Source organism: Alexandromys fortis, unplaced genomic scaffold (assembly GCF_014885135.2).
Source record: "Alexandromys fortis isolate MF-2015 unplaced genomic scaffold, M_Fortis_MF-2015_v1.1 scaffold_84, whole genome shotgun sequence".
NCBI classification, from domain to species: domain Eukaryota; kingdom Metazoa; phylum Chordata; class Mammalia; order Rodentia; family Cricetidae; genus Alexandromys; species Alexandromys fortis.
The window spans coordinates 2,970,020-2,994,943 of record NW_026068017.1 but is presented as its reverse complement, the minus strand read 5'-3'; the positions used below and the strand labels follow the sequence as shown (position 1 = coordinate 2,994,943).

Genomic DNA, 24,924 nt, shown 5'->3' with positions numbered 1-24,924 from the left:
TTCCTAAGTCACAATGCTTTCAAGGAATGTTTGTGACTTACAGACGTATCCAAAAGAACTAGAATTTTCACACTTGTCTGCCATCAATTCATAGTATAAATGGACTTTGTAGTAACGAGTCATTATGAATTTGCCCTCAAGGTCTTTGCTATTTTCTTTCGTAAGTCTTGTGTTCACGATAAAGAATTTAAAAGTAAATACAAATTGCGGGAATAGTGCTACAGGCTTGCCAATGCATGGAAACATTAATTAATTGGCTTGAAGTCCCCTTGTATACAGTACTACTTGGTTTAAAGAAACAATATCCTCACTGAGTTAAAGGGATTTTATTAATTATAATATGATTACATTAGATTTAGGACTAGTCCTTCAGCTCCAAGCTAATTTGTTTTGGATCACTGTTGGCCACAGTGATGGGAAATTCATAATCATTCTCAACTGTCACTCCCCATGAGCTGTTCTGCTGAGACCAAGCACTTTTTTTTTAGACAGGGTTTCTCTGTCCTGGAACTAGCTCTTGTAGACCAGGCTGGCCTTGAAGACACAGAGATCCACCTGCCACTGCCTCCCAAGGGCTGGGATTAAAGGCGTGCCACTACTGCCCGGGTTGAGACCAAGCACTTTACAGACAACTTTTCTCCAGAAGCTGGGGATTGAGCAATAAAGAATCACCATTAGGGGATGTTTCTAGTCTGTACTTGGGACAGATGCAAACTGCTGGGATCCATTCAATGAGAAACACATCCTAGAGGAACAGAAACGGAAATGCTAAGTTTTTAACAGCATGTGGTATGAAATAAACTGCTGCTACACCACCAGGTAGGAAAGAGTCCTTTGAACTTCAATGTTCTGCATAAATGAGATCTGCTTTAGAAGGTGGAATTCACCAGGAGAGGAAAAATCTGGTTCCAGTGCTTCACTCCATCTGTGTAGACCTTTCTCTTGCATGTCTAACCTGGCTTACCTTTACCTGTAACATACCTTACCATGCACCTTCTAATTGGCAGGTTTGAAAAGAGGATCTAAATGTATATGGCAGAACACATTTTTCTTTTCCTTTAAGGTGCTAGAACTTGCACCAGAACTCACTGAGTAGACATAGCCATAGCCAAACTGAGCTCTGAAAGGCAACGGTGCCTGTGAGGAAATGAGCCAGCAGAGGACTCTGCAACTGTTAGCAACTGTATGTAGATCTTCACCTCTGCTCTGCACAGACTGCAGGTGTCTCTGTGTGTTAACTGTACCGAAGGCATGTCCTTAAGAGAGTGTTCAAATTAAAAGAGCTGCTACTGAGTAGACTGTGTGGCCTATTCCTTTGCATCCCAGTTTTGGTTCTGCTACTTAAGATGCCGCTCTTACTCTTCAGCTACAGACCTGGCAGCATGCAGCGGAAGCTCTGTCCCAGAATTTTGAAAAATAAATTAGAGACATTAATTATAAAGCAAAGTCAAATTTTGAATAAAAATTTATTCAAATTATACAGAACAAAAGGAATAACAAGAATAATCACACCAAAGTTTATCCAAAATGCTTCTTTATAAATTAGAGTGCTACCTGTTTGTTTTACAGCATCAGCTTGTGAGCCTTCAGTTGTGTTAACTTCAGGTGGTGTTAGAAGTTGACATGATTTCGGATATCATTGATTTGCTTCACCATTTCCCTGATGTGTTCACCCCTGCAAAATCATCAAATGACTCACTTCAAAAAAATGGACGAGCCATTAGTACTGAGTTATAAGATTTTTTTTCCGCCCCCCAACTCTGAGACAGGTTTCTCTCTGTAAGTCTTGGCTGTCCTGGAACTCTGTACACCAGGCTGGCCTCGAACTCTGTCTGTCTCTGCCTCTTGAGTACTAGGATTAAATTTGTGTGCCACCATGCCCAGGAGTCTAAGGATTTAAACTCTCAACATTGCAATAGACTTAAGAATGGCTTTATTAATTAATTATCTGAATAGCTTAAGAAGGTTTCAGGTAGACAGCAGTGGCTTTTTGTGTGGTGTTGGGGATTGAACCCAAGGCATTTCACATTAGATAGATGCTCTACCACTGAGCACAGCCCCAGGAACACTGCTAACCAATCCATGGGGTGTACTCTTGATCACACAACAAAATTATATAGGAGAGCTGCTGTTTTTCATCCCACCATATTCATTTAAGCCTCTGTCTATCATGCCCCTATTCTACAGGCAAATCCCAGACTCAGGATTCTTATCCAGACAGACAGGCAGCTTTTAGTATATTGCCAAGGAAAAATGTCTCAACAGTAGCTGACTGGAAAACATCAACTTACTCTTCCTTCAGGATGGACTGAATGCACTTCCGCTGGTAGGCACTGAGAGTAATGGTGGGTCTCTGAGGACTCAGCACTTTTTCCATCTTCCGCTGTTGATAGTCTTTTTTCATAGTAACCTTAAGTATCAAACAGAACACAGGTATTTTGACTATGGTTTGCCACACACCTTTACAGTATCTAATTTTTCACATTTTACAGAAATCCATTGGCTACCCTGCACCCATTCTCACCTGTTTGATGGCATTGCCTAGATGTCGTAGTTGGTCAGGTATCAGCTGTAACTCCTTCTTCATGTCTCTCTCACTGTCAGAGAGAACCGGGAGCTGAGTATGAAAACTGTGGAGCACTTTCTTCATCCTTAAGGAAAAGAAGAACATGTAGGTTAAGACTGCGAATTATAACAGAAACACAGAGTTTGTAATTCAAGAATTCAGTGTCTGAGGAGACACATCCCAGAGGAGTTAGGGGACAGTAAGTCTTTCCTGGTACTTCAAAGGGTTAGAGTTCTACTCTATTCTACTCTATAGGTGTGTGAACATTGGCAGTCCTGAGCAAGGAGGGAACTGGATGCTTCATGGTCCACTGACCTGTTCATGATATCTTCTTGTTTTTCTTTGGCTTCCTCATACTTGTCAGCTAAGCGCTCTGCCATTTCCCGCAGACTCTTCCTGGAGGAATGAAGAACTCTTGCAGTCATATGATGTGACACAGCATCTGGAGGGAGATGCAGTTCACTACTCCCCACTGTTTTCTCCTTTGGTTCTGACACCTACCTCTCCTCTCGACAGTAGTTGAGATCTTCTAGTTGTTTCCTCTTTTGGTCACATAATAATTTGACCCTTCATAAAGAAGTAGTAGTAAAGGTCAAAGGAAAGCCAGGCTTCCACAGGTGATCACAATAAGCCAACCCCTAGCAAGGACTAGTGGTGTTCAACACAGGACACTACCTCCGCTGAATTTCTTCCTTGGCCAGGTCTTGCTTGAGAATGTACTGTTCTCGGAACACTTGGGTGGCTCTGCTGATAAGCTGAAGACACTCCTCGGGAGGGGGAGCCAAATCCTTTTCAGATGATCTTTAGAACAGTTTCTGTCATTATTCTCGTTCGCCAGGTAAAATAACCAAACAGACAAATCCTAGCTACCTTTTTTTTGGGGGTGGGGGGATTTGTTTTGTTTTCTGAGACAGAGTTTCTCTTAGAGACCAGGTTGGCCTCACAGATCCGCCTGCCTCTCGAGTGCTGAGATTAAGGCACACACCATCACACTGGCAAGTCCTAGCCATCTCATCACCTTTGTTTAGCACTTTTTCAGGTGCCACTTCTGACTAGCTGATGGGATGTGCCATGTCCCCTTCCATGAACCACAGTTAGGACAGAAAGATCCGAAAGCAAGGATGAACACTTGGTAGCAAGCACAAAGCCCCATTTTAAAGAAAAAGCCCATTCTTAAAACTCATATGGCCCAAATCTCATACTTGAGAAATGCGGGGTTGGCAGCACTACGTTGCAAGATGCTTTTAATATGCTTCTCAAAGGAGTCTGGGGTTTCAGCCAGGATGCGCAGGGGAGACTCTGCCACTTCAGCATCTTCTCGGGTACACAGCAGGGGAGGAGATGCTGGGTGGACTGTACTTCTGCAAAACAAACAAGTCAAGTCCACTGTGTAACTACTTGTTGCATTACAGGATGTCATCAGCCATACTTAGCCTAAATCCGAGGACATGAGGACCTAAAGTACTACTTTTGTAAAACTACAAGAATGTGTGTTCTATCCTGAAAGGTCATCTCAGGAAGTTCCTATCTTGCCATTTGAGCATTTTGGACTCTTTAAAAATTCTTTTTGAGCTGGGTGGTGGTGGCGCACGCCTTTAATCCCAGCACTCGGAGGCAGAGGCAGGCGGATCTCTGAGTTCGAGGCCAGCCTGGTCTATAAGAGCTAGTTCCAGGACAGGCACCAGAGCTACAGAGAAACCTTGTCTCGAAAAAACAAAACAAAAAATTTTTTTGAAAAGATCAAGGCAAAACAAACAAACAAAAAAATTTCATAGCCCCTTTCTTGCAAAGAACTCAAGACAGCACCTTAACACTAACTACTCCTTTTTGGGGCATAGTTTAGGTTGATAAATGGTCTGAGGCCAGATGACTGTTGTGTACTATATTTGCTTCTATATAACTATTTCTAAAAATTACAATCAAGGGCAAGTATTTCCAAAGGCAATTTCTGGGAAAGCTCCAAGGATTGTGAACTTCGGCAGTATGCATCATACTTTGAAGGCAACAATTCAAAGTATTTGGAAGAGCTTTGTAAGTAAGAGTGTTAATATACAGACAACTTGTGTTTTGGACAGTTGGCAGAAATATGATTAAAAGGTATCCAGCTAATGAAGCCTTTTCTCCCCCTCTTTGAGACTTATTTTTTATTGTCCAAATAGTGCAACTAGGCTTTATTTAAAACACTAACGGTGCTGGGTGGTGGTGTCACACACCTTTAACTCCAGCACTCAAGAAGCTGAGGCCTACAGAGTCAGTTCCAGGATAGCCAGGGGTACATCAAAAAACCCTTGTCTCAAAAACACAAAACAAAAAATAAATACATCACATGGGTTCTGGGGATTGAACTCAGGTTTGTCAGGGTCAGTGTTGAGCACTCTTACCTACTGAGGCATCTCACTGGCTTACTGGCAAACATTTTTCTAGTGCCTGTTTCTTTAAAGTTGCTAGAATTTTAGTATTTTTTTAATAAAGCAACATAAAATTTATACCTGTATTATTTTTTTCCTTGTCAAACAATGTAACTGGTCAATCTTTAAAGAGTATGCAAGGATAGAAACTAATTGCAGGCATTTTACACTCAGTATTTAGAAGCACCTACTCTAAATGGACACACCAAGAGACTGGAGATGGAGAGTCTCACATTTGATACCCCATTGATTTAGTTCTCATGTCTATTTCTGCATTTATAAAACTTGCCTCCCAAGGCCTCCCAAGGCCAAGTTGGAAAAAGGAAAATGGTGATTACAACTTAATACATGAACTTAGCTTTATACTCTTCTCCCAGAGTTGCATATTTTGATGTCCCTCTGAGGCTGGCACAAAGAGAGATAAACTAAGTGCAGAATTTGGGACCAAACAGACCTCCACCTGCATCACCTGTTGTGAGCAACCTGTGAGGCGCATATCTATGCCTTCTTTTATTACATGGAAATCAGTATGTTCCTTAGGGGGCTTCTCTGATGTGTCCAGAGGGCATGCAGGAGAACACCTTACATCTGGACCTGACATGAACCATCATTAAATCCAATCACAACATGTAGTCCTCTCTGCAATTAGGAGCAATCTCTAGCTGGGTGGAGGGAATCAGGCTTGTTGTAACCCCAGATGAGGTGGGAACTGCTTAAGGCCAATATGACTATAGACTGAGACCCTATCTTACAAACAAAAGCTCTGATTCTTAGTTATGAGATGGCAAAACAAGACACCACCATGCCTAAAATGATACCTTTCAGAGACAGCTATGAAAACAGAAACATCCACTCAGTTCAGAAGCCAAATCATACACCATATAGACAGCCTCAAGCCAGCTACTGAGGGCATTTCCCCAGCTTTGATTTGCAGAATTAAAGAGTTGTGGGATAACATAGAATGAGACATACAATAAAGGCCTTATGAGACATTCATAGGTACTGGTGATGCAGATCATTGTGGGTCCCAGGATGTCTGGGACGATCCAGAATCCTCGAATTGGAGCTGGCTGCCTGGAGAGAGACAATCACAAGTTACAAAGCAGCAAATGCACCAGAACCAATAGCAACTACATGCCTATAGCTTTCACAGCTTTTGGGGGCCTGTGACATCCTGATGTCAATGTAGTAACAGTCACACACATTGTGATTTGGAAACATACCATGATCAGTTTAATCCAAGCTCCCACTTAATCTGTAAGCTAGTTACCAATTACCCAGAGATACAGAGCTTCTGTGTCTTTCTCCCCGCTTAAGGTCTACCTATCTTGGTGAACCTAGTATATCTAGTGCTTACAAACTGCTCAGAAACCTAAATGAACAGGACTCTGGGATTTCACGTTACACACCCAGTGACCCCACACTGCCAAGGACCTCATCATTTCATTTAGTTGTACAGCATTGTTTCCTTTCGATTTTCTTCCACCAGAGGTGGGGGGAAATCCACGGTTCTCAAGTGGGAACTGTTGTCCCCACCAAAAAGCTTTACTACTGGTCTGCATGTCCGTTCTTTCTGTCTGACCATACATCTGCACCTTATTGTCAGTGCCACCTCCTGTCACACCTGGTGTGCCACCAACTGTATAGTTTCAAAGTGTCTATCATGCATCTCCTCTCAGCTTATAGACAAGCTCCTGTTTTGTTTCATTTTGTCCATTTAAAACATTCCCCACTGTGGCTTTATGGGAAGCTTCATTGCACCCCAGTCTGGCTCCCCTTAATCTGTCCTTTATTTTGTAAGTAACAGCAATCTTATATGAGTGTGTAGTGTATACACAAGTGCCTGTTCACACACCTGTGTGTAGGCATAGCTTCATTCTAGTCCCTTGAGCCAGGGTTTCTCTGAGTGAGGCTAGCAACCAGCAAGTCCTAGCTATCCTCCTGGTTCTGTTCCTACAATGGAGCTGGGTATATAGAAGCACATGACCATATCTGCTTAGAGGTTTGAACTCAGATCTTCAAGCTTGTTAAGCAAGTGCTGTTACCCACAGATCCAGCTCCCCATCCATTTTTCTTTTTAAAATAAACTTTATTATATATCTTAAAAAAATCACCACCAAACAAACTTTACAAATGAACATCACACTAATATTAATAAAACTTATACATCTCAGTGAACTATACAATTAATCAGTATGTAACCAATATTCAAAGATGTGCATTCAGACCATGTAACCAGTACTGGGCCAATAATTAAAAGGCAAAACTGAGGTTATAGCTCAGCGACAGAATGCTTGCCTAGCATGCACAGGGCCCTAGGTTCAATGTATAGCACATGCAAGAAAAAAAGGAAGGGGAGGAGGCAGCAGCAGCCATAGAATCCTGCATGTCTGTCCCTGACCACAGTCATCCTTATTCATAGGTAATCACTAGTCCCATTTTTACACTGCCATGTCTTTGCCTTGCCTTCATTTTAAACAATTATTTATTTTACGTGTATGTATATACCGAGTATGTGTCTAGTGCTGGCAAAGGCCAGAAGAAGGCATCGTATTTCCAGTGTCTTGAGTTACAGTGGCTGTGAGCTGCCACGTGGGTGCTGGGAATTGAACCTGGGTCTTCTGTAATGGCAGCCAGTCAGTGCTGTTAACTGCAGAGCCATCTCTCTAGCCGAGTAAAACTATAATATACAGTTCCCTGCTCACTTTTCAACCTCTTGTCATTCCTCAATCCCTCCAGTACATTGCCAAGTCAGTGCTTATACAATGCTACTGTGTGCTCTTGACATAGCTTCTCCTTGGTATTCTTCATACCTTTACTCTGGGTTCCCTCCATTCTCTGAACCCCTCTCTCAAATTTCCTTCCTGGGCTTCCTGGGCTTCCTGGGCTTCGCTTTTCCACTCACTGCTCACAATCATGTGTTGCTTACCTCCCTCGAGTTTCCTTTTCTGACTCCAGACCTTCTGGGCAAGATTCAGAACAACACTTCCAATGCTGACACTTTCACTACTCCAGAGCATTCCAAACTTCAGACCCATACACACAATTGCCTGTTAGGCTCTTCTACTTAAGGTGCTCTAGAAGGGACATCACCATCTCCCCAAATCTGTTCTTCTACATGCTGGTTTTCCCAAAGGGTACCACATCTACTCATTTACCCAGACAAGAAACCTGGGATCCATTCTACGCACCTCTCTTTACTCATCAACCATTTACTGAATGTCTACTAGGTACTCTTACATAGAGTAATCAGGCACAAAGCCAACAGAAAATTATAAAAGACAGAGCTGTAGTCATATCGCATGGCATACATATACACCACACACACACACACAGGGAGGGAGAGAAAGGGAGAGAGAAAGAGAGAGATTGAGATTGAGATTACAAAGACAACAGAAGAACCCTGAGTTAGAGTGGGGAATTAAGGGAAGCATCTTTAAAGAAGTGATATAAGATGAGAAAATAAACATTAGCTAAGAGAAGCTAAGGAACAGGGTGACTCTAGAGCAGGAGAAAGCTTTGGATAACCATGATAGCCTTACAAGAGAAGCTAGAATTAAAACAATTATTTGCTGGGTGCACAGAGAAAGAAGGTCCTTACCTACATGGCAATGGCTTTGTACAGAGAATGTGTTCTACAAAGCATTTCTGTTCTGCAGCAAGTTCCTGCAAACTATCCTTATCTTCTTCATCTACAAAAGAATGTATTAGAGAAATCAACTGGTGCTCAGACAGAACTCCAAATTAAAATGCTGTCATTTGTTAAATGCAATGAATTTTTTGTTTCAAGCCACTGCTTCTCACAGAGGGTACCTTTCTCAAACAGACCCTAGCTGAGGAGTTACTGAGAGCTGCTGGCTGCTGGAAGGAGATGAAGAAATTTTCATAGGCTGTGGTGAGCTTGTCCTACTATCTGGTCCCATACTCACGAGAAAGTACGCAACACTATTTGCACTTAGGTTATTTAAAAAAAAAAAAAAAAGAAAGAAAGAAAAGGACATGAAGTTGGGAGAGGAGTTGGGGCTTGAAGAGTGGATCTGAGAGGAGGTAGGGGAAGGTGTGTGTGTATGTGTGTGTGTGTGAATATAATCAAGACACTATGCATATATGAAATCCTAAAAAATAAAAATACTTCAGAAGAACACTATATGGCTTTCCCCTTGTATCCCATGTTATCACATGACAGTGCTGGATGCTGAAGAAAGCCCATTTCTGCAGTAAATACCACTCAACCTTTTTGTATCTATATTTGTCAGATATTTTTGCCTCTAGTTTGTATATTTTGCTTTATTTTGGTATCACAGATTGAGATAAGAGGTGCTGTTTCTCTGGGAGCTCATGAAGAATCAATATTTTAAATTGTCTTGGGCAAGTAGTTTCCCTCCCCATTTTCTGCTCCAGTCAGTCCTGAAGTCCATCCATTTCATCTAGGTCTTCTAATGGCTATGTTCAGTTTTCCCTTAAAATTTTAAGTTTCTGTAAACCTAACAGTACTCTACCTTTGCTTTCTGTTTTGTATCGTAATTTTAGTTTCGCTGTTCTAGTATCTGGTCTGTTGACTCAAGGGTTTATCAGTTCTGATGATGTTCCTTCCATGGAATGTTTGGTTTCACTGATTCTATTTTTATTTTTTCTTCTCCAAAGTAACTTTTGTCAGAAATATACTGTGAAATACACAGCATTAGTAAACTTACCTGATCCTAGAAACTTGTGAAGTTTATGAATCCAAGTCAGCCCAACACTGTGCACACCAGCTTCGTGGGTACAGTGGTATCTCGAAGGACACTTGGGATCTGCACGTGAAATCATCAAAAATACAAAGGTAGCCACTGGAAAACTGGAAGAATTTACCCCAGTAGCCTACAAACACATGGTGATATAACTGACTGTCTACAGGATTTTCATGGTTGTATATACTATTGTCAGGGACTTGAAACTTTTTAATCTGAATTTCATTTTCAATTTGATAAGTATTAAAAAACAACAGACACAATCTAAATGTTATTTCCTGTTCATACTTCCTTTGAGGTAGTATCAAATTATGAAGCCCTGGCTGGCCTGACTCAGTATGTAGACCAGGCTGGCCTCAAATCCACAGATCTACCTTTCTATCTGTGCCAGGATTAAAGTTGAGTACCACCATCCCTGGCCCCAAATTATTAGTTTTCTAAAATTACTTCCCATTAAGTAAACCATTCATCCATTTTACATTTACTGAAAATTGTTCAAAGTAGGGTGGTTGAGAATGAAACTCTACACATACTGTCTTAAGCTCCAACAGCTCAGGACGCAGCAGAAAGATGGCTGTTTTCTAAGACGGGCTAGAGAAGTGGCTCAAAGATCAAAAGCACCAGCTGCTCTTCCACCTCATTCAACTCCCAGCGCTCACACAGTGGCTCACAACCTTATGGAACACCAGTTCTAAGGGATCAACACCCTCTTTTGGTCTCCACGAATGTGGCACGCAAACATACATGCAGGCAACAAAACACCCATACACATAAAATGGCCCAATCTAATTAAAAAAAAAAAAAAGGTTTTCTAAAAGATTAAAATGGAGTAGAAAAATGGGTTATCAGTTGAGAGTATGTATTGTTCTCCCAGAGGTTCCCAGCATTCACACCGTGTAGCTCATAATCCCTTTTAACTGCAGTTCTAAGGAGGGCTAATTTACCTCTTCCTGCACATGTATATGCATACATACACATGCCTTTAAAAAACATTAAAATAAAATACAGAAATAATATATATAATAAAGTTGATAAGATAGAGACAATAATTCATAACCACTTAAGTTAAAGTTTTCTATTAATAGTCCCACTTTTAAAATTTTGATTTTATAGTTAATGTTGTAAAGTTGATGTCATGTTCTCATCTGGTTTATGTATGAGTTCTGATAACTTACAAAAACAGTATGCTACTCTAAAAACTTTCAAAGGTGTTGGGTCTAGTGGTACATGCCTGTAATCCCAGCCCCTAGAATGCTGAGGTAGGAGGATCCCAAGTATGAAGCCAAGTGTTCAAATACAGAGCAAAAGGCTGAATGTGGCAGTTCATGAGGAAGCCTAGACGCAGGCCGGCAGGAATATGAGTTGCATACTAGCCTGGGCTACACAGTGAGTTCTAGGCCAGCCTGGGTTACAAAAGTCCTTGTGTCAGCCAAGCCAAACCTTGTCTAACAAATCATCCCTCTGTCTGAACAATAAAATTGAAAAGTTTTATTTGTATAAATTTAAGACTTATCAAATCAGCTCACCTAATCTACCATTGTTTAAAAATATATTTTTTTAAATCGTTTGGGATGTTAAAAGTCTAGAAGGAAAAAACTAATACTGATATATAACAGAAAAGTTATTTTTGAAAAAGGCCAACATTTAAGCCATTTTACTTTTTAAACCTTAAGTGTTAGTTCAGTGACTGTAATATGTTTTAAGCACAAATAAGAATAAGTCAGAAATGTGTTTCACAAGAGAATATTACTTTCATTACAAAAACCAAGAAAAAAAATGCTTGTAATGAAGACTTCCAAAGACATGCTGTGATGGCTATTCTTGGTTGTCAATTTAACTACACCTGGAATTACCTAAAGTGAGGCAGCTGGATTCACTTGTGAGGGATTTTTCTTAATGGGATTATTTGAAGTGGAAAATCCACCTTAAACCTTAAATGGGCCACACCTTCCGTGGCAGCCCACGTAAAGGGCAAGGAAGAAAGCTTTTACTCTGCCTGCTTGCCAACACTCTTGTTTTCACTGACATTGGAGCCATTTCTTTGGAACAAACACTGAAGACCAGCTGAGACATCCAGTCTCATGGACTGAACAACTACTGGGTTTTGAACTTTCCAATGGGATACAGTCATTGCTGGACTACTGGACCACAGCCTGTAAGCCAATCTAATAAATCCTCTTTATGTATAAAGTGCCATGCCTGTCTGTTTCCTGCCAGACCTTAACAGACTAACCCTGCAGAACTGTGAGCATGCCCACAATTAAATGCTTCCTTTTACAGGAGTTGACTTGGTCATGGTGGCTACAACAGTAACTAAGTCACATGTATCTTTATAAGGAAACAAAATACATCACTTACTTCACTCTGTGTTCATCTATCAAGTTCATATACTTAATGTTTATGTTGCTCAAAACACTAACTAGACTTGCTTAGTGAATTTTCTTTGCAGGCTTATTTTATAAGGAATACTGTTTTGAACTCACTATATAATGAGATGGCCTTGACCTCTTAAGTCAGGCTTCTGAATTAAGTACTGAGATTATAGGTAGTTACCATTATGCAGGTTTCATAGTCAACTTTTGTTAGGATCATGAAAAAGCCATCATTAAACATCTGAGTGGCACCAATGGGGTGGCTCAATGAGTAAATTGCCCACCACAAGCCTGATCCCCAGAATCCATGTAAAATTGAAAGAATCATCCAGAAAGCTGTCCTCTAATACGACACATACAGACATACAAATACCATACACACAAAAATAAATATCTGAGTGGAGCCTGATGAGTATGTTCAAACTTAAATCTGCCTTGGCAAGAATGTGCTGTGTAGTAACTGAAAGTCAAAAAGAATCCACAGTGATAACATTCCAAAAGCTGAGCTCACACAAATAAACTACATTGCAGTCATTGCTAAGTTAGTATACAATGGGATAAAAGAGCAGCACTTAGTGAATCCCTTACCTCTGTGCAGTTTAATTGGACAGGAAAAGTCAGTAGCAAAGGGATCATCCTCTGAAGATGCCAGTTTCAAGGCAAGCTCTAATTCAACACACTCAAACACATACAGAGAAGGGATGAGGTCAACCCTGGGATCCCAGGACTTTTCTGACTGTTAACAACACAAAGCGGGGGGGAAAAAAGGACTGAAATTTCAACCTCTCATATGAATTTGAAAACGTACACAAATACAGAAGCAAAAAAGCTGGGTCACTTAGCCTTTTCAAATGTTTAATTTTATCTTTCACGCCAATTATTAAACATCCATCTCCCCTAATATCCTTAAATAAAATAACAAAAACAAAAGCCTGGGTTAAAGCCAGCCCAGTAATACAAAGGTCTTTATCTCTGTTACTAAAGACTAGAATATAGAGGTCAAGCTTAGTCAGGCACATGCCTTTAATCTCAGCACTCAGGAGGCAGAGGCAGACTGGGTTCTGTGAGTTCCAGGCCAGCCTGGTTTACATAGAAAGTTCCAAGTGGTACACACAGAGAGAGACTCTGTCTCAAAAAACCTAAAATAACAACAAAAAGAATATAGAGACCAGAATCACCATTAACAGTGGTGTTAATAAATTCATAGGAAACTGGGTACACACCTGTAATCTAGCTAGCTGGGAAAGTTAAAGCAGGAGGATTTTGAGACAGAGACCACCTTGGCTTATATAATAATAAGTTCAAGGCCAGGGTTAGCCACATTTGTCTAAAAATCAAAGAATAGGGCTTAGAGAGTGTCTCAGAAGTTAAGTGCACTGGCTGCTCTTACAGACAACCCAAGTTCAGTTCCTAGCACCCAAATGACACCTAACAACCACTTGCAACTTCAGTTCCAGCAGATAGATGGTTTTTTCTGAATATGTCTTTTTAAATGTAGATTTAAAAAATCAAATAATAAACTTAAAAACAAGCATGGTCCAAGTTTTTAGTTCATTATGTATTTGAATGTTTTACCTGTAAGTATGTCTGTGCACCACTTGCATACCTGATGCTCACAGAGGCCAGAAGAGGGCATTGGATCCCCTGGGACTGGAGCTAACAAATAGTTATGAGCCACCATGTGGGTGTTACAAATTGAACCTCAATGTTCTTGAAGAGCAGCAGTGCTCATAACCACTGAGCCATCTTTCCAGCTACAAGAGCAGACTTCTGTTTGGAGGGTTCAATTTACTGGGGCAGGGCATGAAATCCTTAATACACAAATCAGAAACAAATACAGTTTCATTAACTAGTATGTTGGGCAATCTTCTAACTTCTTTCCACTTGAACGTTTTGGGGGGGAGGGAGAAGAGAGGGGGTTTCAAGACAGGGTTTCTCTGGCTGTCCTAGAATTCACTCTAGACCAGGCTGGCCTCAAACTCAGAGATCAGCCTGTCTCTGACTCCGATCAGAGTGCTAGGATTAAAGGCATCATGCATTACCACTACCCAGCTCAACTTGGACTCTTTTAATTATTTTTCAACTGTTCTTATATGAAATATATAATTTCCAAAATACCAGAAGTGCCATATGTAAGTCAGAATTCCTTATACTAAGTATTCAAATTGGCCCATAAAATACACCTGCTATTAAAGATATGAAATACAGCCAATACTAGCCTGGCACTTACCGTTTGATCGTCTTCTTCTTCCCCTTCTAGTACAACACAGTGATACAGCATTCCTGATTCAGTCGCAATTACTAAGATATTGGGAACACAGGGCAAACAGAGTACAGCACAGGCATCGTAACCGTAGTTATCTTCAGCTGCAGGATGCATAGGCAATGGTCCCAACAGCTTCCCAATATTCCCAGGGCTAAAGGAAGAATAAAAATGTTATCAAGAAAATTTTGACAGAATTTTTGTCTTCCTTCAGCTACTGTAACTTCAAATAAAGGTCTTTATTTTTCATTTTTCCACTCACATCCCAATAATGATTCTTGATCTGAGATAATCTTCCCTTGAAAAGAAAGCAATGCCTGAAGAGATTCCAGACTTGTTTGGTTTAGTTTCTTCCTTCCTTCCAGACAAAGTCCTATGTAATCTAGGTTGCCTTTAATTCTTGAGCCTCCCGCTGTAGCTTCTAGAGCTAGGAAAATGCCTTTGAAGAAGACACTGTAGACTGCCATACTGTGAGGTTTGGGGGCATGACTGGCTTCTATTGGTGGTGATAAGATCAGAGGTTCCTTCCTCAGTAATCTCTACCACCACCACCAGAAAACACACAAGAGACAAAGGGCTGGATAGGTGGTTCAGTGGTTAATAGCACTGGCTACATCTGCAGAGGACCTAGGCTTGATTCCCAGCACCCACATGGTGGCTGATGAATGTCTGTATCTCTAGTTGTAGTGAATGTGATGCCCACTTCTGGCCTTTGCATGCATACGGTACACAGAGACATATGTAGGCAAAACACTCATACACATCAAATTAAAAAAAAAAGACAGGGTCCCATTACACAGCCCAGTCTAGCCACAAACTCAGAACCATGTCAGCCTTCATGTGCTAAAATTATTGGTATGTATCACCACATCTAGCCTGGTTTCTATTCTTACCACTCCCAACAACAAAAAAGGCAAAATTCACATTAAAAAAAAAAGCATGCTAAAAAAAAAATCAGGGTGTATCAGATAGAAACTTATGCTGCCCCAGGCCTTTCCTGTCCATCTACTCTGCTCAGAAATCACCGTATTCCAGAACAGACCTCACCACGTTCATTACCTAGGACTGTAACTCAATCGATTTCACATAGAAGATAATGCTAGCGTTAGTATCTGTTGTTTTACCTGAATGCAATGCTCCAGATGGAGATGTCGAATCACCGAGCCCTGACTAGCACCTGTACTTATTAATGTACTCTAGTCTGGGATGTCCATGTGACTAAAATGGTCTTACCCTTCCTGATGCTTCATTTAATCCTGCTTGACATCAGTCCTCTGCAGAAATTCCCTCAACTCCTGCAGTCAAAATAGTGTCTCCTTCGAGTACTTACTGTGTCCCAGTACTAGGAAATGAGTCCTTATATGTTCATGTATACATATGCCTTTTCTCTACAATATCAATGCAAGATATCAGATTTCATCTAATTATACCCATTCTACCTTGTTTACTAAGAGAAACAATGCTTTTCTAGTTAACCAGGCTTTGTGAACCAAATTTAGTATTTTTTAAACTATACAAATTCCCTAAATAAAGAAGAAAGAGGACAATCAGATAATCTGTACCATTTCTCATCTACACCTGAGACACAGAAATGTGAATCTCAAGTTTAGCAATGATGATGTGGTGCAGTGGTTACTGCATTAGCTTACTTGTGTAACAAACTGACATAGTTAAGGAAGGTCTCCCCATTCTCGTATAAGATGTACAGTGGATATGCTACTATTTCTTCTTTGCCTTTTTGTCCAAATATATTCTTCGACACTGTTGCCAGTGGCCCAAAGTCAAATGCAACTGCAGTCTCTCCTAGAGATGCTGTATATGCCCGTCTACAAAGAGATTTGAGAAAGTTTGTTGAAAACAAAATTATTATGAAGAGTAAACAAATTCTCATAAAAACTAGTGAAAAAACTTCAGTTTCAAATAGTTTAAATACAAAAACAACACATATAGAAATACAAAAAGAAATGGAATCCATGAAAACCAGGTGAACACAAATTTATTTATTCCACAAACATTTGCCACTTACTATGTGCCATACACTGTTCTAGGTCCATAAAATACACCAGCAAATTAAAGAAAGACTTTGCTCTCTAGTGAGAGAGAAAAAATAAACAACACATTCAGGAAAAGTTTTTTTTTTGTTGTTACTTCTGGTTTTATTAAGACAGGGTCACACACTATAACCCAAGCTGGCCTTGAACTGGAACAATCCTTCTGCCTTAGCCTTCTGAGTGCTGAGATTAAAGGTGTATGCCATTTTTTTCTTGAGAGTAGTGTTATAAAGAAAAATGAGGGTCAAAAAGTGTTTGTAGGCCGGGCGGTGGTGGCGCACGCCTTTAATCCCAGCACTCGGGAGGCAGAGGCAGGCGGATCTCTGTGAGTTCGAGGCCAGCCTGGTCTACAAAGAGCTAGTTCCTGGACAGGAACCAAAAGCTACGGAGAAACCCTGTCTTGAAAAACAAAAATCCTAAGAAAAACTGTGTTCCAGTCAATTTTTTTTATTATTCATGTAATGTCGTCACAGAAATAAAGTTTAATAAAATTAGAAAACTTTCCTAGATGCCATAGCAGGCAATTGGTGAAGCCTAGACTGGGACCAGGCAGGCTGACCAATGCCAGATTGGAGTTCTTAACACTGTATTTGCTCTACTGCCCCTTATACACATACTGTGTCCGTCAAAACCAAACAAATCCCTATTCCTAACCAGGTTATTCCAGAAACAGTACAAGACAGAAAGTGCCCTGACTCAAGAACAGGATTAACCTCTGGGTTAGGTCCTGCCCTTCTGCAGAAATGAATGCATTGGAATTTAAGCTGTGCTGTATTTCTTCACATCACTGAAGTGAAACTTTCGGTGCTAGGACAACCAGGGAGTAAACAGTCCTAGCTGTACCAACCCCTGGCTCTTAGGAGTAGACATAAATCCATTCTGGTGAAATATACCAACAATTCAGGCTCTCAATATCCCCACACTTCATGATCAAGTAAATATAAATTCGCAGTAAGACACCCTCACTGCAAGGAAAGCAACCAACATGACTTAGGTGAGGAAAAGAACAAACACAGATTTAAGTATATCACTATCACTCCCATTTGGACTTTCAAATATTGCAAGTATCAAATACTGGCTGTCTTTAATTGCAGAGGCAGGTGGATCTCTGTGAGTTGAGTCAGCTTGGTCTACAAAGCGAGTTCCAGGATAAGCAGAACTGTTATACAGAGAAACCCTGTCTTGGAAAAAAGAAAGTATCAAATACAGAATAAAGATGAATAAAATGTTCAAGAAATTATATTTAGAACAAGAAAAACTAAACATGAAGATAACTAAATGGAAATTCCAAAAATCTTAACACTAGTTTTCATTCTCAGCATGCACACTATATTTGACTATGTGTAGTACTTATCACAAAGACTGATTAGGAGGCCAGAGGACTGGGTTTTGCAAGTGCAAAGGATGATTCCATTAAAAGTAAGCCAGGACATGGAGTAGGTAAGGAAACAAAACAAGCCAGGGGCACAAGATAACCGGAAGGACAGGCATAGAGGTGCACACCTTTAATCTCAGCACTAGGGAGGGTGATGTAGGTGGATCTCTGTGAGGCTAGTCTGATGTGTACAAAGGACAGCCAAGGCCATGGAAAGAGACCTTGTCACAACACAACAAAAAACAGTAACCAGAAGGACTGAGTCTATTCTATTCCAGACGCTGGGAGTTTGGCGATCTGCCTTACTCACACAGAGTGCATTGGTAGGCCTTCAGCCCAACTCTTTTACAATTTTTAGAACTGTACAATTTTATGACGTATTACATCTGCCAGTCATATTTTAGAATTTTCTTAAAAAAGAGATCAAGTTACAATGACAAATTTCTGACTTGTTCTATTACCACACACGTGTTAAAACCCACCTGTAGAAGTTCTGGTAGTTACTGGTGAAACTGCATTTACATTCTCAATAAACTCAGCATTTTGTGAAACAAAACTTACCCTTTATTGAGTATTAAGCTTTCCTCTTCTGCTTCTGAAAGTATAATCACCTTAGTAGGTGTTTGAGGCTCACGGAGAGAGTAAATTCTAACAGTCAAAACAAAACAAAAAAGTACTTAAGTTCTTTTTGATGCTAGGCAGGGTAGCTTGCACTGTAATTCTATCAACTTGGGAGAGGCAAGAGGACCATGAGAACTCTGGGCTACATTTACAGCCTAGTATGGGTTACAGAGTAAGATACTGTCTTGTCAAAACAATAAAGTTCTCTTTCTTTCCTAGAAAAGAACCCCACTCCCCAATCTAATCACTTTTTAAGTATTTTTCTACTAGGGACTGGAGACATGGCTCAGCAGTTAAGAGCACTTCTTGTTCTTGTAGAGGACCTGGGTTTCATACACAGCACACACGGAGGCTCAGAACTCTTAACTCCAGTTCTGGGGGAGCCGTCCCCTTCTAACCTCCTTGGGCACCAGGCATGGATGAGGCACAAATATATATATACTAGCAAAACACCCATACATGTAAAATAAATCTAAAAATGTTAAAAAGAATTTTCCTACCAGTTCTCAAATCACCTCTTTGCCAAAAATCTTGCTATTCCCTACAATGTTGCCTATTTCGGCTGCTTAACTATGTAGAACGGGAGTTTATGACCCAAAGAAATGCTCTCTATTTTGACAAAATTTTTGAGGGGTAAGGGATGGGTGACAGTGTTAGGGATGGAACCCAAGGCCTCAAGGATAAGCAATTAACCACTGACCTACATTCCCCACACCTTTAGTCCTACAGCAACTTGACACGCCAAGCTTTGTTGATAACCATGGGAGGCCTTCCCCTTTCTGAACAAAAATAGAGGAGTTGATATGGAAGTGGGGAGGGGGGAGCAGGGGAAATGGGAGTAGGCACGCCTTTAATCCCAGCACTCAGGAGCAGATGGATCTCTGTGAGGTCAAGGCCAGCCTTGTCCACACAGTGAGATAATCTTTTCTCAAAGGAGAGAGAGAGAGAGAGAGAGAGAGAGAGAGAGAGAGAGAGAGAGATATTACAACACTCAGTTGTACTTATGTGTCATTATGAGCAACTATTTAGTAAATACATAATAGGAAACAAAGCTTTTCCATTCACAAAGCAAACTAGGGAAGGTAAAGGTCACCTTATCACATTGTCTGATGTCAACAGCACTACGTGGGGATCCAGCATCTCACTTGGATACCATGCAGCATGTTTCAGAGTCAGAGAGGTAGAGCTGGTGAAAAATCGCTCAGCAATTGGTGTGGTACTAAAATAAAGAAAATGGTCTTCAAACCATTTGTCTGTAGAACTTGGATGAAATACATTCTAACCTATTCTATATTCTAACACTGTTCCTTTCCCTGTCCTGTCATTCTGACAGCATTCAAAGAACCTACCCAAGGAACCAAAGTGCAAATACTTTCTACATTATAGTAATATACTTTATACATTTTGGTTTTTCTGGTTCAGACTGGACCTTGCTATATAGCCGTGGTTGGGGGTTGACCCTCCCCAGGCTAGCCTTGAACTCATAGCAAGCCTCCTGGCTCAGTGTCCTGAGATTACATTTGGTATTGCCACACCCATTGTATATAGTTCTTTACAGATATGTTTTGATATTGCTTCTTTTTTGGTCTTTTTACTAATCAATGTAGTAAGGAAACTATAAGGGCAGATATTTTGATGATTATTCTGAAAAGAAATGGCAACCTAAATACTATTAAGCAATTCAAGCAGACTCAACTCCTCATGTTATGGAGATAAAGGTAAATCTAGGTTTCTACCTCACATTCTTTTCAATAGACTTTACAGATTCCTCTTTCCTGGATTTTTATTTTTTAATATGTGTGTGTGTGTGTGTGTTTGTGTGTGTGTGTGTGTGTGTGTAAAAACCCTGAAAGCTAGGCGTCGCATTTCTGTAGTCCCAGCATCCTCAGCCCTGGGTGGGTGAAGCAGGGAAGGGCTGATACTCGGCAGGATTTGTTACACTAGACAATAAGATTGCCACACTCTGTTTTTTTTTTGAAACCTGGAAGAAGTCATGAGCCTTAACTTGTTTTTTTTTTTTTTCTGTGATTGAACGCCTGGCAGCTGACCAACTGATGTAATTTTAGGGCATGAGTAGCTTATGGCACATTTATGTTGTCATAATATGAAGTGCAATGACCAGAAAATGGCCTGACATAAATGATGTCTTGGAATGCAGATGTTAATCAGTAGACAAAACCCTTAATCCACACGTTTTACTTCATTCTGTGAACAGTTCTTAAGCTCACACACCTAACTGCAAAATTGCAGCTATTTCTGTAAAAATAAAGGATTAATGTTGTTTCTTCTAATTACAAATAAATATTGATACAGTTTTCTTCAAAAATAATAACAAAAGGAGCTGGAAAGATGGCTCAGTGGTTAGGAATACCTGCTGCTTTTACAGAGGACCCAGGATTGGTTCCTAACACCCTCATAGCAGCTCACAACCATCTGTAACTCCAGTTCCAGGGGATTTAACACTCTCTTCTGGAGTACCAGGCACACAAGCAGTGTGCTTACATAAACGAAGGCAAAACACTCATGTACCTTAAAAAAAAAAAAAAGGTAACAACAATAGCAGCACAGGAAGGCAGTCTGCAGGACCACATGGATGCTCAAATGATCCAACAGTAGGACCCAAAATACATTTCAACAACCTCTGGTCTTAGCAACGTACACAGTTAAACACAAACAAAAATATAACTTACCTACAATTCACAGTTGCTTTCCCACCTTCGAATTCTGAATCCTTTCCCCATCTCTGAGGTAATTCTAATGCCATGAGTCCTTTTGTTCCTATGAGTGCTACATGATGTTGTGTTGGACTTAACAAGACTTGATGAATTTCAAACAGGGGTGGATTTATGCAAAGTAATCTCTGAAAATTAATTTAGTAAAAAGTTAATTTTAATGTTAGTATATTTGGGAGTTGCATGAAACCATGATCATGCTTTAATTTTCTTTCTTTTTTTCATGCTTTATTTTCTATAGTTACAAGATAACAGCATTCTGGGTAACACACACACACAAACACACACACACACACACACACACACACACACACGAAGTCTTAGAGCTAGAGAGATGGCTCAATGGTCAATAAGAAGCACTGACTACTCTTCCAGAGGACCTGGGTTCAATTCTTGGCACCCACATGGTGGTTCTATAACCATTTTCTGGCCTCTGTGGATTCCAGGCACATGGATAGTACACACACATATACAGAAAAAATATGCATACATAGAAAACTAAAAACAAACAAAAAACTGTTGGCACATGCCTTTAATCCCAGAACCTTGGGACGCAGAGGCAGCAAGGTCTCTGAGTTCAAGGCAACTAGTCTACAGAGTGCGTTCCAGGACAACCAGGGTTATACAGAGAAACACTATCTCAAAAAACAAGTTCAAAACCAGCCTGGTCTACAAGAGCTAGTTCCAGGACAGGCTCCAAAACCACAGAGAAACCCTGTCTCTAAAAACCAAAAAAAAAAAAAACAAAAAACAAAAAACAAAAAAACAAAAAAGCAAAACAAAACACAACACCCTGCCCCATCACTTAACCTAGTAGGCACTACTTGAGATTTGTTTTTCTTCTCTCTATTCCTGGCTTCAAGCAGACTTTTGATACTTAGAGAATAAATAACTTTTGAAGTATTAATAAAAGATAACCATTTTATAAGGAGTACTGTAGAATACTGTAGACTAGCTTCAGGCCAAATGTGGTGGTGCACACCTACATTCCCAGTACTGGAGAAGAAGATAAAGGTGGTTCTATTTGAGTTCCAAGCCACCCAAAGCTACAAAGTGAAACTCTAGTTAGCTTCAAAAGTTCTGTAGCAAGCTGGGCGGTGGTGGCGCACGCCTTTAATCCCAGCACTCAGGAGACAGAGGCAGGCAGGTGGATCTCTGTGAATTTGAGGCCAGCCTTGTTTACAAGAAGTAGTTCCAGGAGAGGCTCCAAAACTACAGAGAAACCCTGTCTCAAAAAACCAAAAAGAAAGAAAGAAAAAAAAAGTGATATTTTAAAGGAGTTCCAATAATTTGTCACAACATCGTACATCTTCAAAAATACACATGTTTACACTGGTACTTCCTATTTCTTTCCTCATAACCATTTCTGGTTTCTATTTTCTTTTCTTTTTACTCTTAGTAAATAATGATAAGATTGTCAATATATTATTTACCTTTGTATAGAGAATCATGCTAAGCCAAAATCATTTAAGATAAAGTTTCTTTGAATATAAGGAGACTTCTAATTGCTTTTCTATCTGTAGGCCATTGTGCCTTTAAATGCCTGTTGCAGAGCTAGGAAGTAAGGGTACACAGCTTTAATTCCAGCTTTGATCAGGATCTGCCTGATCTCTAAATTCGAGGCCAGCCTGGTATACAAAGCAAGTTCCAGGACAGCCAGGCTGTGGTACAGGCTGTCTTCAAAAACAAAACAAACAAACAAAAAAATAAGTCACCAAATATTATAGAGCTCTTGGATGCTCTAGGTTTGTGTCATGAACTGGACATAAAAAATAAGGTATCAAACACATACACAGCCTGGCTCAGAACTGTAATCTCAACATTCGGGGACTGGGGCAGGAGTTCCAGACATACAGAGGCCTGGCACATGCGTGTGCACTCTCTCTCTCTCTCTCTTACACACACACACACACACACACAGAGAGAGAGAGAGAGAGAGAGAGAGAGAGAGAGAGAGAGAGAGAGAGGAGAGAGCACCTGGTTCAGACCTGTAATCTCAACACTTGGAGACTGGGCAGGAGTTCCAGACCAGCCTGGGTACATAAATGATTCCACTTCAGTAGGAAAAAAAATCAAAAGAAAACAATTACTTGAAATAATGTATGAATTTCTGATACGTGTTCTTACTGGGAATTTTACAGCAGGTAGATGTGTAAATGCTGCTCTCTTTTCTCAACAGCACTGGCAGCACCTTGTTAAAATCAAATCACTTCTCAAAAGAACCAGTCCAGGGCACACAGATCTCATACACTGGAATGAATGTCACATTTGGGTTTTTTTGTTTGTTTGCTTGCTTTCTTGCTCCTTTTTCGAGACAGGGTCTCTCTATGTAGTCCTGGAATTCGCTATGTAGACCAGGCTGGCCTCAAATTCAAAGAGATCCTCCTGCCTCTGCTTCCGAAGTGCTGGGATTAAAGACCTGTGCCACCAGTCTTGGTTTATAAAAAGTTTTTAACGAAGGAGCAAGGTAGTTTTGCTTGTTTTGTTTTCAATTAATTTGGGAGGGGGGATGCTACAGGGTTGTGGGGCAGATTTGGAGGGACCGGGAGGTGAGTGGGGTTGAGGTACATGATGTAAAATTCCCAAAGACTGAATAAAGAAACACACACACACACACACAAAGTATACATGCACACATATACTACTGAGGGAAAAAGTCTTTAAAAGAGAATCAGTTTACTACAAACGAAGACTTCAATAAAGCACAGCAAGTCTAGAATGCATTCTGATTATATCCGCTCTCACATGCCTTTCATCGGCTCATCAAAACAAGACCTAGTGCTCCCGTGCTTCTAGTGGTGGAGGTGAAGGTGTGTGTGTGTGCATCCCCCTGCGGGCGTGCTCATGGGAGTGTGTCTGTGTGCGCGCGCGCGTCGGTTCCCTGCACTGCAACAAACGAACAAGCCCTTCCAACTTTAGCGAGCGCCCCAAAGGGCAAAAACAAAACAAAATACGGGGACACCCTTTTTCATGTAAGGCAGGTAATTTGGTCCTTTAAAATCTGTGTTAAAGTTCAGAACCAACTAAAAGAATGTGTCACATCTTTTAAAAGAGCTTTTCGGGCCAAACGACGAAAAACGTTTGCTCCAACTTCTTTATCCTGTCTTCTTCGGAGCGCCCATCATTAACCATTTCACGGTCTTCTCCCCCCGCCCCCCTTAGCCCCCCGATACTCAGAACCAGCACGAGTTTCTCTGGGTGCCCGGCAGTGACCGAGTCAATAGATCCGCTGGAGACGACTAAATACGGGACAGACGGGCTTTTCCACCCGAAGCGGGGTGTCCCCGAAAGACGCCTGCTCAAGTCTGCGAGCGCACCCACTACAGGGCCAAACCACCAAGATGGGAAGACGCGAAGCCCAAAGTTGAGCGAGATGCCAGCTAAGGGCTTCCGAGACGGACTGGCGCACCTGGTACTGGGAGAGAGGAGGCTCCACGGCGCCACCGCTCGGGCCTCGAAGGCGAACCACCAAGAAGGCGCTGCCTTCGGCGTCCCACAGGAAGAGCTCCCCTCCCAGGCCGAAGACCAAGTTTCTCGTCAGCAAATGCGGCGGCAGAGGCGGGCACGAGGGCGAAGTCGAAGCCGCTGGTTTCTCCGCTTCGGCCGGACTCTGGTTTTTCAGGCCCTCGCGGAGCCGCAGGAACACGACGTGGTTGGGAAGCCAGCTCTGCCATAGCTCCCCATCACCCACAGACGCCTCGGCCGCCGCCATCTTGAACTGACAGCGCTAGGGTCAGGGCCTGCAGCCCGCCGCGGCGCGTAGCCAATCCGCGACCAGCACTACGCAGCTTCAGCCTATCAGCGAG

General features: G+C 41.1%; 1 protein-coding gene across 1 annotated transcript; it reads right to left on the bottom strand.

Moving 5' to 3' along the window:
• Positions 1-1,447: 1,447 nt before the first annotated feature.
• Nup88 (nucleoporin 88) lies at positions 1,448-24,852 on the bottom strand. Its single transcript, XM_050162597.1, has 17 exons — positions 24,528-24,852; positions 21,077-21,246; positions 19,480-19,605; positions 18,327-18,413; positions 15,989-16,165; positions 14,307-14,493; positions 12,665-12,812; positions 9,669-9,767; positions 8,576-8,666; positions 5,947-6,048; positions 3,769-3,927; positions 3,242-3,367; positions 3,068-3,133; positions 2,882-2,962; positions 2,525-2,651; positions 2,292-2,410; positions 1,448-1,675 (listed from the first exon to the last, which is right to left on the bottom strand). Exons 1-17 carry the CDS (start codon positions 24,828-24,830, stop codon positions 1,612-1,614), a joined length of 2,232 nt encoding a protein of 743 aa, XP_050018554.1. The 5' UTR covers positions 24,831-24,852; the 3' UTR covers positions 1,448-1,611.
• Positions 24,853-24,924: the final 72 nt, after the last annotated feature.

Excerpts from the sequence above, each read along its gene's own strand:
- Nup88 (XM_050162597.1), bottom strand. The coding sequence starts at position 24,830 with ATGGCGGCGGCCGAGGCGTCTGTGGGTGATGGGGAGCTATGGCAGAGC. Across the intron at positions 21,247-24,527 it reads CTCCTCTCTCCCAGTACCAG|AGATTACTTTGCATAAATCC; the intron begins GTGCGCCAGTCC and ends ATTAATTTTCAG. Across the intron at positions 3,368-3,768 it reads GCCAACCCCGCATTTCTCAA|ATCATCTGAAAAGGATTTGG; the intron begins GTATGAGATTTG and ends ACTGTTCTAAAG.